The following is a 13,738-nucleotide window of genomic DNA, read 5'->3' on the forward strand; positions in this document are numbered from 1 at the left end:
ATTTTCTGACTGGTAATTGTACTGTGGTTATATAAGCAATGTCCTTGTTAGAAAATACACACTTAAATATTTAGGGTAAGAGGGCATCGTGTCTGCAACTTATTTTCAAATGGTTCAGAAAAAAATGCAGAGAGAGAAACAAATGTAGCAAAATATTGACAGTGGGGAAATCTGGATTCAGAATAAATGGAAATTTTGTCCTATTTTTGCAACTTTTCTGTAAGTTTGAAATTATTTCAGGATAAAAAGTTATGAAAAAGACAGTCAGTCGCTAAGACTTTCACACTCCCTTAGTAAGATGTAAATCACCCTGCAGAAGAATATACGAAGTTGAGGGTCGATTGGGTGATTCGGAATGAGAGTTGTTTCTATCTGACAAAGGAATTAAGAGCACGAGTTTTCCCCTCTGTTGTTTCCATAACAACTTCAGACTATACTTTTCAGAGCTCTTTATTTCACTGGAATGGTTGTAAAAAATTTAAATTAGTTTCAAATCAATACATTAGTGGAGACTTCAATCAGATTTAAAAAGGGAGAAAAAGAAGACACCTAAGTGTATTGCAAGGTAATCATTTGGATGTGATTACTTTCCTAGCATTCTTTGAACCTGGGCAAAGGATCATTTTTATTCTTTAGATCTCTTAGGTCAGTTGTGTTTGTGTGATGGACTTCACTTTTTCAGCATATTTCTATATCTTTATTGTCTCTCGGATGATGCAACCAAAGGACACAGTCCTAATTGACCCTCTAGTTGCTTTAGAGACCAGGTTGTCAGATGGCCATGCTGGCATTCTGGTTTGAAGATTGAGGGGCTTCACTGTGTTCTCACCCCAGGAAGAAGTCTTCCTAACCCACCTGAGGAGAAATCATGGAAGTGCCTGGATTGTGCTAGACTTAGTCCGTAGTTTGGTTTAATCTGACAACCCAGTGGGGTAGATATTAGTATCCCCCTTTTACAAATAAGATAGAGGCTACAAAACTAGTAAATGTTAGAGCCAGAATTCAAGCCCAACACTGAATACAAGCCATCCCAGACACTGCAGTGTTTCTCCAGAAAAGAATCCGCCCAGTGCTGAGGAGGGGCTGATCTCAGTGGTTTGTGGTTTTTATCCAGTAAGAGGTGATTACTGAAATTTTAGGCATTCTGCTGATAAAATGGTTGCATGTAAAATCCATGTGAAAGAGTTTAAGATTATTCAATTCAATATGTCCCTTTAAGAACTTTTTTTTTTAAGTATAATTTTTGTCATCATTTGCGACGGTAGGCATGAAAATTTGCTTCCGCAGTAGCACTTCTCTTTACCTGACATTGTTTTTTATTTATCTGGCTTACGAGTTGAGTTTAAGAACTGTTCTGATTTAAACCTTTATTAACTGGTTAAACTTTAATGACAGATATATGAAAAGTCCTGTGGGATGGATAGTAATTTTTATACCAAGAAATAAAACCAAGACCTTTGCCATGTAGCTGTCTCGAGAGTTATACTTTCTGTGAAAAAGGCAGTAGGACTGTGTGCATCCAAATTGTGAATCCTCTTTGCTGACAAGACAGTTTCAAAGAAGATAGCTAATAACATAGTACCTCCTTTTTTTCTGTTAGCATGACGGACCTGAATGGAAGATGGCTGAGAATTTAGTTAAGTTCTTGGAAGCAACAAGACATAGTTACCCGGTAGTTGAGAATGTCATGAACTATTTCAGTTTGCATCTTCTGTGCTGTTAAAACCACCTGTGCTTAAAAGTAGTGCATTGGTACAGAATGACCCTTCAGAGACTCAGTATTTTCTTTCCTTTTGTATGTGTTTCCTTTTTCATTCTAGAACCTAGAAATTGTTTTATTAACTTTTCAGAATTATAATTTATTGAAATGTGCTTTACAAGCAGAAATTGAGTAATAGTACTCATTCACTTCGGAATTGAGCTAAATGTTACTTCACACTTGTGTGTTTGTGTGTATGTGGGGGAGAGAGAGAGGAAGCGAGGACGAGCAGCGGGGAGAATGAATACGAACAAGAACATATCCTTCTCCTCTTCGGTGTTTAGCGTGGCACTAAGGCAGTTAGTGGGGTCATCAGTGATGGTTGTGATTTTTAAAGGGGAGGGGTGGTAACATGAGAAATACGGCCCTAGATCTTCAACAGCCTTGTTGCTGCTTCTAACGGAGGTGGACAGTACGCTGTTGGTCCCTAGCCTGGCAGTAATTTGTGCCCTGTAACCATAAGCAGATTGATCCGACATCTGGAATTCACTGAAATGACCATAAAGTTATACCTCTAACACATTCCGTGCCAAGCATGTTGTACGTAGAAGTTCGCCTTGTAACAGCTCAATAACTTATTTGAGAGTCGTTCTAGTTTTAGAAACCTTAACCTCTCAATTGTAGTTCAGAGTTTGGGGATAAATCTTGAATGCTAGTCAGAATTGCCTGGGTCCTTGATATTTAGAATTTAATTGCCAAGTCCCATAGCAAGCCAAGTAAAAGTGATATGTACAATGGCCCATCAAAAACAACGATTTTTAGTCGGCTTCTGGAAATACTCGGCACGTAGAGTTTTGGTTACTTTGACCAAAGGAGCTGTATTATATTCTTAGGCACACAGCAACCAAGTTTAGTCAACCCAAGTGGCTTTCTGACAGAAATGTTTGGATGTGCATTAATAGAATGGTTTTTGAAGACCATTTTTAAAATTTGAATAATCCCAGAATATCCGGGGTATTTGATTGGCATAAACAAATAGTTCTACTTTCAGGCATGTATTTTTGAGAACTTCAGTTTATAAATTAATTGCTTTATAATCTCCATACTTGTTGCAGTTGTTTTTACAATCTCTAATTCTGCCCCCTGCATAGGATGTTTGCCTAGCCAGAGGGTCCTTCAGTAAGAATAGGATGCTTTTCTGGGCTAATAAGGAAGCCAGGGCAAACCGTAGGTGCTGGCCGTTTTTAGAAAAGAGGGGAAAGTAGGCCAACTCTCTGTGACCTGTGAGTAAGTAAGTGAAGCGAGGGCACGGGCCTGGTACGGAAGAGACCCTGGAGGAGGCAGTGAGGCTAGAGGTGTTGACTTGACAGAAGCATGGAGTTTCCGACATGAACGGTGCCTGTAGGGGTTCTGCAGCCAGCCAACAAAAACCTGTGTTACAGCTGAAAGTCATGTTTTCCATTTTTAAAAAATGTAGGCAACATAACCCCTGGAGTCAGTGCAGTAGTAAATGAATATTGCAGTGGGTAGAAAAGGCCCTTCCAAACAAATGGTTCCTGATGGGGATTGAACTTCAAGGTTCCCCTCTCCTGGAGTCAGATGCTGTTTGTCACTTAGCTGTCTCATGTCACCATGCTTCTCAAAAAAGAAAGCTCCTATGGAAGCTCTTCTGTTGTCACCCAGTCCTGGGCCACCGGAGAGAGCTGTGTTACGTGGAGGTTCTCCTCCTTTTAATCTTATTGTCCCGGGTCTTCGGTGCCTGGCCCAGGGCCCTGATCCACTGCCTGGGAAAAGGAAGGAAGGAAGGAAGGGAGAAAGGGGAACCAGGTTTCTGTCTGCCCAGCCAGGTGGGACAGAAGGAGTCCAGAGACTGTTCCCCTTGGATCCTGGCCCCGGGGCCGGGCAGGCAGTGAGGCCGGGCTGAGCCTGCCCAGGACCTTGGAGCTAACACCGGTGCTGCCCCAGTCAGACCTGGCTCTGGACTACTCACCACTTCGTCCATGACGTTTAAGCATTCAGAGCTTGGACGTCATAGCTTATATAACTAATACCCACTTGGGTCAATCTGAGCAAATAAATGTGGCCATGGGAGAAGTCTGTTTGCAGACTCCATGGGTTTGTGCTTTATGGACGTGGGTTTTAGGTTTAGAGTACTTGAGCTTTCAGATTATGAATAATGCAGAAGTGGCCTATGAAAGGAGAAGCACTCAGTGGTTTACAAGTATCTTTAGGAAACTTTTTTGTATTATAAATGGTATGTTTTACAGCAAACAAACTTTGAAGCAATTTGAAACACATTTTTAAACATTTGACTTTCTAGGGGTTCCCCCCCCCCAAAGAAAATAATATTCCTCTTGTGCTAATATTGATGAAATTGTGATTTTCTTTTTTTTAAGGATTGACGTGGATTAAATATTTGCATTCAAGTTTCCAGTCACATGATAGCATTAATTAGCACATTCAAATGCATCTTACACCAGTTACCATTTGTTAACGTTGACCATCTTGGACATGAAATTGGTGGTGGAAGTAATATTATGCTTCTTTCTTTTGAAAGCTCTTTTAAGTTTAATGAACCAGGATTGTCTCCCTGTTCACATAGACTGAATTTGTCAAAGAGCTGCAATCCTGAACTTTCTTTCTTCAGCTCTCCAGATATGTCATGCTAGCTCTCATCTCCTCCCTTCAGACCAGCTGCTCTCTTGGTTTAGATACGTTGCCTTCACTTCTTCACCTGGCCTGGCAAACTCCTACTCATCCTTCAAGTGTCAAATTTGTTTTTCAGGAATGTTTTCTCTGCTCCCTAAATGTTAGGCACTCCTGTGAAATCACATAAGTATTGCTGTAATTATTTGTTCACGCCTCCCTATCTTGCTTACCTGAGCCCAAGGAAGCTCATCTGTGATGTTCACAACTCTACCTCCCAGGCCCAGTACTCAGTGCCTCAGCATTTGAATGTGTGAGTGAATCAATCCGTGCATTTCTATATATTACTTTTCTTAGTAGCTTTGCTATCAGTTAGTAAAAGTGTGTTTCTTAGCTCAACATTGATTTTTCTGAACATGTTACCACTGTTTTATTTGGGGGAGAGGAGTTACAGAATACACCGATGTGTCTGAAGGTCATGGCATCTTTTGTTACTGTAACATGAGACTTCTGGTAGAATAAGTATTGATTTACGTTGTGAGCCAGGAGGACTGGAATGGTTAACTGCATAAAAGCCTGCTCTTAAAAGTTCAATCACTACACTGGCATCGGGTACATATGTGTACAGATTACTGTGTTCTCTCTCCCTTCCCTGCCCCACTATACAACCAAAAAACACTGGGAAATAGTTCTCATGATGTCTTTTTCAGGAACTTATTTAATGAAAGAGCGCTCAGAAGTACACCTGGTTACAGTAATTTCAGGTCTTTCACTTATTGATCCTTTAACTCTGTCTTGCATTTTTGTTTTTTTGCTCAGTGTTCCAAGCTTGTTTAGGAGAGAACAGTTTGTAAAAGAGTTATATTGATGTTATTACAATATATCCTCTTTTTGTCCATTGTATAAAATTATGTCCATGTTAGGAAAGCATCAAAAAATCAATACGCTGTTTTTCTCCCCGGTGAAAATAAGGCTTCTCCGCTGGGTCCAAGAAGGCTAACGGGGTGTGAGAGCTCCTATAGGCTAGCTTGGTGTTTTCACTAAATTGTTCTCCACAAGACAGATGCGCATACAGCTAGGATTTTTTAACCTGTGTCTGACATTATTGGTGGAGTTAAGTGCAGGCTGTCTGCAATCTTGTATTGATTCATGGTTCAGCTCTTATAATTGCTGTTTAGTTAGTATATGTCAGAAATTCTTGACAATTCATAAACTTTATTATGTCATACAAAAAAAATACTAGAAATAGTATTTGTACTCCAACAGAAAGCTACCTTGTGGTTTCAACAAAATTCAAGTCAGTTGACAGAGAAAATACAGCCTACATTTAAAATATGTTTGTAGCTTTCTAAGTTTAATAAGTACAGCACTTTGAGTTGAATGAGATACTGTGTGACAGGTCTCTAACACCATGCCTGCTAAGAAACTAGAACCTGATTGAAACAGTTACCCACTGAAACTAGCTTAAACAAAAAAAGGGATAGGATCCCATGGTGTTTCACGGACCCCACGGGCAGGTGTCAGCCACTGGTCGTGGTTGCGTGGATTAGGCTCTGCATAGCTATTAGCAGGAGTGCAGCCCAGCCTCAGAAACACACTGGAACCAGACACAAAACCACTGTCAGGCCTCTGTCTTTCCTCTCTGCTCCTGGCTGTTTATACGCCTTCTTCTTCCCTCTGCAGACTGGCTGTCTCCACTTCCCAGCCTGTAAGGAGATACACAGATGCCTACAGCTACATTTATCTTTATTCCATTCAGGGAATCTCTGAATCTGAATGTCCACCGTGTAGGAGGGAGCTCTGATTGGTCCAGCCAGAGTCAGGTGTATGCCCCTGGACCATGTAATGCGGCGGAGCAGTGGAACCATGTTATCTGAGCAAGGCTGTTCCTACTATAACCATACCAAGGATTAGAGGGGTGCAGGGATAGGCCCAGAGAGGGGGAGAACATGGCAAACGTTGGTGTGTTTCTGTAAGCATATAAGGGTTAAGTATTACCAATTTCATTTCTTTTATAAAATATCAGTCATGTCACAAAGTACAGGCTTAAGAAACACATTTATAGCAAACAGATATTAATAGATGTTTGCAAACTCTGTACATTTATTGCAAGATAACATATTGTAGGACTTTTTCTCTATTAGATAACCAGAATATTGTACGATTGTGATATGTTCTATGAAATGCTGCTGCCTTCCCCTAATAAAATGTGTTTTGTCATAATCAGGGTAGGAATTTTCTCTTTCATTAAATCTCAGCTGATAACATCATGATGGTTTGAATTTTTTGATGTGCGCTGAACTCCATCTCTTTGTTCTAACAATGTTACCATGACCTAGAATGATAGCCTCTGCTACTCCATCCCACACCCCTCGCTCCAACTCCAAGGTTGTTTGTTCAGATTCTTTTCATGCTTTAAGATGTAACCTAAATTGTACCCCCTTGCAGGAAGCCTTCCCCAGACGCCTCACTCAGAGGCGGTCTTCACCCCCCCACCCCGAAGTCCCATCACATTGTATCCATTCGTGTCTTGTGGCACATCATGCTTCAGCCTTAGAATAGAGTTTAGATACTCCCTAAAACTGCTAACTCACATTCAGAAACTGGCCACGATGCTTCCGACCCTCCGATGAAGGTGGGGTCCTTGTGGTCTGAGCAGTCTCAGGACCGTGGAATGTATATGGCTTGTAGCCACAGGCTTAGACTTGAAGGATTTGGAGTAAAACTTTCAGGCAAATTCCATGGATGTAACCGGAAGACTGTTTCAAAGGGGAGAGGTGTTGTGACCCCATTTGTTACCTCCCCTGCAGCAGAAAATTTGATCCTCACTTGGGACGCTGAGAGACCCAGTTTTCCTTATTCCCTAAAAGAAATGTAGAAAGCAAACTGGCCATCTACGAAGATTTTGAGTAAAAAGTTCTATAGATGTTAACTTTTCCTTACTCGTAGCTCATCTCTTGGAATAGGGGAGGTTTTATTATGTTACGCTTTTATTTGTCCCTAAGAAATATAATTTTTCTCTCCCTGCTGTTCATTTTTTGGCCCTCTTTCATTTGATTTGATGTCTGTAGTCCTGTAGTCTGCTGCATAGAGGAAACTTTCTAAAAGGATGAAAACTTACAATTTTGTGCAAAAGTAGGTATTTACCACCATCAGTATAATTTCTACTTTTTGGAAGTTAAGACTCATTATACTTCTAGTGGGTTTGAACTGGCTGTGTTGTCTTGCTAAATGTTGACATTAGTCACCGTCTTTATCTTTTCTAATATGGTGGGTTTTTAATCATAAAATTATTTTAGCTTCTCAGTCTTGATCCTATAAATCAATATTTGAATTATACAAGATAGTTTATTATTCTAATGTCCTGAATTGATGTTTGTTTCATAACGTTTGCCTATTTAACTGTATATTGAGTTCGTTCACAGCAGACTGGTTTTCCTTTTGCATTCCTGTTTTTAGCTAATAGCACTATGTCTTACTGAAACAATAATAAATACTGAACCTTTTCAGAGCTCCACATCTGAGATAGATATCTCATTTTACCAATGACGTTCAGAGAAGTAATTTGCCTAAAGTCATAGGCATGGATTATTCATGATACTTCACCTGTAAATATTTCAGTATGAACCTCCTAAAAATAGGACTTTTACATAACCATTATCACACATAAGAAAATTAATATTTCCCTAATTTCACCTAATTTTCAGTCTGTATTAAAATGCTCCCTATGTCCCATAAATATTTTTTGTAGCTTTTTTCCCCCTAAAGTAGGATCTCATCCAGATTCATGCATTACACTGGGTTGACTGTCATTTTTTTTTTTTAATGTGAAACTGTCTTCTAAGGGATTATAAATGGGCGAGCTTTCTAATCTGATCATTCCTTCTACATTTATTAACTAGCTTCTTTTGGGAAGGAGTGGGAGTGGGGAGTTAAAGAAAAACTTCCTTTCAACTAAGTGCTAAATAATTTAATATGTAAACTAATGGATAGATGGATTTAAGAGTTAATCACAGAAGCAGTACTTACATAAATCCTCCATCTAAAGTGAAAGCTACGTTGTTGAAAGAAAATAAAACCTCCAAGAAAAACAAAAGGCTGTACAAGACAGAAAATGTAATGATGCCCAGCTTTGCAATAAACAATATTTATGTAATCATAATATTGTAAACACTGCTCATTTTAGCCTTTAGATTCAATCATCAACCTTGACAGCTTAATTACAGTTAGAACATGACTATAATAGTTACCAACTTTGATGGGAGAGTTCAGAAGGTGGAAGGTGTAAAGAGGGAAGGGAAGGACAGAAGTGCTAATACCAAAGATTGTCTAGTTGAGGAAATGAGAAATAAGGAGGTAAGGGTATTAGTAATAATTAAAGTTATAAAGAGGTTATGTAGAGGAACTAAAAGTAGTGATGGAACTACTGTAATTTGCGGGAAGGAGAGTGGGCTAATATCCTTGTCTGTTACAGTAGGAAGTCAACAGATTGCCTAAAATTTGATATATTAAGAAATGATGCATGAGCTAGAGAAAAAAATAGGTAATCCCTACAACAAATGAAAACAGCAGCAGAGTTTAAAGGTGGTTGCTGTGGATGGAAGTGTGTGGCTTGGGGAGACAGAAGACTTGCCCTCCTAAGTGCCTTTGTGTATTTTGTTTTTTAACTACGTGCAAGTATTTGGTAAAACTTTAAAGGCTTATCTTTGTTCTTTTTAAAAAGTAAATAAAGTAAAAACTTGGGTTTACATTTTCAAGTGATTTGTTTTTTCTTGTCTTTCAGACACCCTGTTCTACATGCTTCTTATAATTATGTCTGGTTTCATCCTGTATTTAGTCTAGTAATGCCAGTTATCTGTAGTGTAGAGACAGTATGCATTTGCTTGACATAAGTTAAATGGGAAAACTGTCTAAATGTAGCTCTCCTTCCTGATTGACTTAAGGACCATCTAAATTCATCCCAAGCTTTTTTATTAAATTAAGTAAATTGGAAAACTGAGGGCTATCTGAATGAATTAACAGTGATCTGTATATTTAAGTGTCTTAAGACAAAAATGGCACATTCGGGGGGTTTTGCTTTATTTAAGGTATAATTTAAATGCAGTAAATTCACTAAGTGTACAGTTGGGGAATTTTGATAATTGTGTAGTCACATAAACTTCACTCCCATCAAGATACAGAATATTTCCATCACCTTGAAAACTTCACTTTTGCTACTTGCCCTCAATTTCCAGCCCTCGACCCCTCATCGATGGCAAGTACTAATCTTTCTGTCACTATGATTTTTGCCTTTACTAGAATTTCATACAAATTGAATCATAGAGCATGTATATAGTCTTTTGTATGTGACTTTCACTCAGCATGTCCTTGAGATTTATCTGTTGTGTGTATTGGTGTTTTATTTTTGTTGCTGAGTAGTACTCCACTGTGTGAATATACAGCAGTTTGTCGGTTTACCAGTTGACCAATTCTTGATTGACCAGTTCATTTATGATGATGTTTTGTGAATATTTGCATACAAATCTTTTGTGTAAACGTTTTCATTTCTCTTTGCTAAAATACCTAAAAATAAGATTATCAGGTGATATGGTAAATGTATGTTTAACTTAATAGGAAATTGTCAGATTTTTCCAACGTAGTTGTGCCATTTTATATTCTCATCAGTAATGTATAAGTTTCAGTTGCTTCACATCCTCATCAATACTTAATAGTATCAGTCTTTAATTTTAGCCATTCTAGCTCTTATACTATCCAGTACAATGTATCTCATTATAGTTTTAATGTGTTTCCTAATGACTAATTAAACATCTTTTAATGTGCTTATAGGCCATTTGTACGTATATCTTCTTTTGTGAGGTGTCTGTTCAGATTTTGCACATTTTCTTGTTACTGTTGTTTAGTTGTATGAGTTATTTATATATTCATGGCTACAAGCCCTTTTTCAGATAAATGTTTTGCAGATATTTTCTCCTAGTCTGTGGCTTGTCTTTTCATTTTCTTAACCGTGTCTTTTGAAGGGCAAAAGTTTTTAATTTTATTATTTTATAATTTTTTCTTATATAGATTGTACTGTTTGTGTCCTGTTTAAAAAAATCTTTGCCTAATCCAGTAAGAGTTTCTTCTGTATTTTATTCTATGTATTTAGTAGTTTTGGCCCTTAACTTTTTAGGCCCATTTTCCTGTTCCAGTAAATCTTCATGTAGTGTTTTGTTGTAAGAAAAGCAAGGGGAATTATATGACTGGTAGGCAGAAAATAAACTGAATCACACGAAAACCTATACTAGCCTCAGTTCCCATCTTGACTCTATCCCCCCCAGCCTCCATTCCACTTTAAGAACAGAGTAAATTACAAAAAACACATTCCAAGTGTTAGTTTTAAAATTTACAGTACTCAGACTCATACAATTTAGTTTTGTATCCATTTGTTACCGTTAGCTTTCTGATATTAGAAAAATTTGCATTTAAAATTTTAGCTTTGGCACTCTGTTTAGTAAGAATATGTTTGTGGAATTGAGAGATTGTGTTCTTAAGTATTTTCATGAACATTATAAGGTGATTATTTACTATATTATAAAGCAACTTTACAAAATTTATTAATACCCATATTAAAGAACAACTTCCGATAAGGGCATTTTTTACTCGCCAGGAGAACTGAATTTCTATCTTTAAGTGGGATTTACATGTTAAAACAATATAGATAGTGGTGTATTTGGATATTAGCAAGCTATTTGGCAAAGTTCCTCATGAGATATCTTGAACTGAACTGAGAAACGTGGACTGAATAATAAAATTCGACTGATTTGTAATTTAGCTCAATAAACACAGATTGAATTCTTGTCATCTAGAGGGATGTGGCATTCTATCATGTTTTTTAAATCAGTGATTCGAATGCAGACAGATAGCATGTGTTATTTTTTTTAAATCACAGATGATATGAATCTGGAATACATACTCCTGATAAATTGGATGACATTCGTTTAGAAAACAGAATGATTTTGATGAGTTAAAAAAGGATATCTCATTAACAAGATAACTCTTAATAAAATGTAAACTCTTTTCCTTCTTTCCCCCCCAAAAAGAAAATTTAACAGACCATAAAAAACAGAGGTTCCAAAGTACATCTAATGACATAAATTATTCCCAATGTATTTCCAAAAAGCAAGATTCAGAATTACATTCATAATGAAATCTCAATTTTGTGTTAACATATATATATATTAGAAAGTACAAAATACTGACAGTGTAGTTCTAGATGGTATAATTAGGAGTTTTCATTTTGCCTTTCTGTTTATTTCCAAATTTTCCACAGTGAGCATGTATGTATCTTTAATAAGACACGACACAATGAAGATAAGAAAGTGTTTAATTTTTTTGATGGCCCAAATGTGCAATCAGGACATTTCAATTTATATTGTCACAAAGGTTTCCTCCCTCCTTTATTTGTCTATAGTAATGGTCAACACCGTACAAAAGCCAGCATCAACGGTAGTGCTCTCATTGAGTGTTAAGGTTTTCTCACTCCACTACTGTGAACCCATTGAATCTGTTTTCACTCTTTTCCCTTTATCAAAGGTTGAATTAATAAAGGGAAATTTACAAAGTGTCGGACTTACACTTCGTCTCGTCCAGTCAACTGATGGTTATGCTGGTCATGTCATCATTGAGACCGTGGCCCCCAACTCACCTGCTGCACTTGCAGATCTTCAGCGGGGAGATCGACTGATTGCTATTGGAGGTAATTATGCTAATATGTTGATTATGCTAATGTGGTAATATACTTTACATTTACAGTAGATGTGGGAGTTTTCCTCTCTTCTTTATTTTTATAAGCACATGTTACTTTTACAATGGAAATAAATAACTTTATTATAAATAAAAATCTGCAGGAAGCCTTAAAAATTAATTTAAAATACATTTGCCATTTTAGTCCAAATGTGTAAATCTTTGACAATTTTAGACCACTTTTTCTATAAGCTGTCTGATTTTCCGTTTCTTCCACCTTCTGATCCTCTGTTTTGTATTGAATGTGAAAAAAGGGAAAGTCAGCAGTTGTCTTTCTGTATGCTCACCATCATTTCCACTCTGTGCCTGAAATTGATAGTGTTAACACACCTACTCCCATCACTTAGGACAAGATACTGTGTTTCCCCGAAAATCAGACCTAGCCGGACCTTCAGCTCTAATGCGTCTTTTGGAATAAAAGTTAATATAAGACCTGGTATTATATTACATTACATTACATTATAAGACCTGGTCTTATTTTACTTACGACGTTCATTATAAGACCCGATCTTATAGTAAAATAAGACCAGGTCTTATATTAATTTTGCTCCAAAAGATGTATGATTGCTGATGGTCCGGCCAGGTCTTGTTTTTGGGAAAACATGGTAACAAACAGGAGAGAGACTAATATTCCTTATCCAAAAGGGCACATCTGAACTGTCCTGTGGTCCCATATTGGTGGCCCCATATTGGCCTTAATTGGCCAGCCATTTGTTAATATGCTGTCATTCAGAGTGCAGCCCCAGTCACTATTGCTGGCAGAAAAATGTGTCACCTGTGTGTCTTCCCATCAATTGACTGATAACAAAAACTCTGTTGATAGGCAGATTATTTGCTTGGATGTTTATGAATAAGCAGTAGGACTCAATGTGCGAAAAAGTCCAAACCTTTTCAGACCTTGGTAGTACCTGTCCCACCCATTCTAGACTTAAGAGATTTCTTGAATACGTGCTTGGTCATAGTTGAGCTTTTAAAGGCAAAGTGGTATATGTCACAGCTAAGACAATAACAAGATAAACCAGCTCCTAAATCAAGAAGCAGTTATCCTTGGTTACATGTCAAAGAAACTCTGCCTTTGTTTCAAATCCATCATGACAATAAAATGAAAATTATTTAGTTACACACCCAGAAATCCCTCTGATCATGTCATAAATAGCACTTCTCAAACTTCATTGTGTATTCCAATCACCCGACATGGTGTTGAAATGCGAGTTCTGATTCAGCAGACCTGGAGTGAGGCCCAATAGTCTGTTTCCAACAGGCTCCCAGATGGTGCTCTGGTCCATAGACACTTAGGATAGCGAAGCCATAAGCTAAACCTCATCTGCTACATACTTGATTAATATAAACATAACAACGAAAGATGTTATGTCTCCCTCAGCTAAAAACCACAATTCAGCAAAAATGTTTTATATCCACACATACCCTTTTTTGGTTTTACCTACATGAGAAAGTTAAATTTTTTTCTTTTTTATGTCCTTTTTAAAAAGGGTTTTGTTTTTAATTACACAAGAAGTAAATATCTATTATCAAAATAAATACATCCAAGCAATATAAATGTACGCAGAGTGAAAAAGCAAAAGTCATCCCTTCATTTGTAACATTTGTAAA

General features: G+C 37.5%; 1 protein-coding gene across 4 annotated transcripts in view; it reads left to right on the top strand.

Moving 5' to 3' along the window:
- PDZD8 (PDZ domain containing 8) overlaps positions 1 to 13,738 on the top strand; it is a 74,433-nt gene that overhangs the window by 42,181 nt on the left and 18,514 nt on the right. For all 4 annotated transcript variants that reach the window (XR_004425367.1, XM_033131362.1, XM_033131364.1 and 1 more), the window contains exon 4: positions 11,918 to 12,080. Coding sequence is in view for 3 of the 4 variants with exons in the window: in XM_033131362.1 (XP_032987253.1) it covers positions 11,918 to 12,080 (163 nt within the window). In the remaining variant the exon portion in view is untranslated. The remainder of the gene's footprint in view (positions 1 to 11,917; positions 12,081 to 13,738) is intronic.

This window comes from Rhinolophus ferrumequinum, chromosome 16 (genome assembly GCF_004115265.2).
Source record: "Rhinolophus ferrumequinum isolate MPI-CBG mRhiFer1 chromosome 16, mRhiFer1_v1.p, whole genome shotgun sequence".
NCBI classification, from domain to species: domain Eukaryota; kingdom Metazoa; phylum Chordata; class Mammalia; order Chiroptera; family Rhinolophidae; genus Rhinolophus; species Rhinolophus ferrumequinum.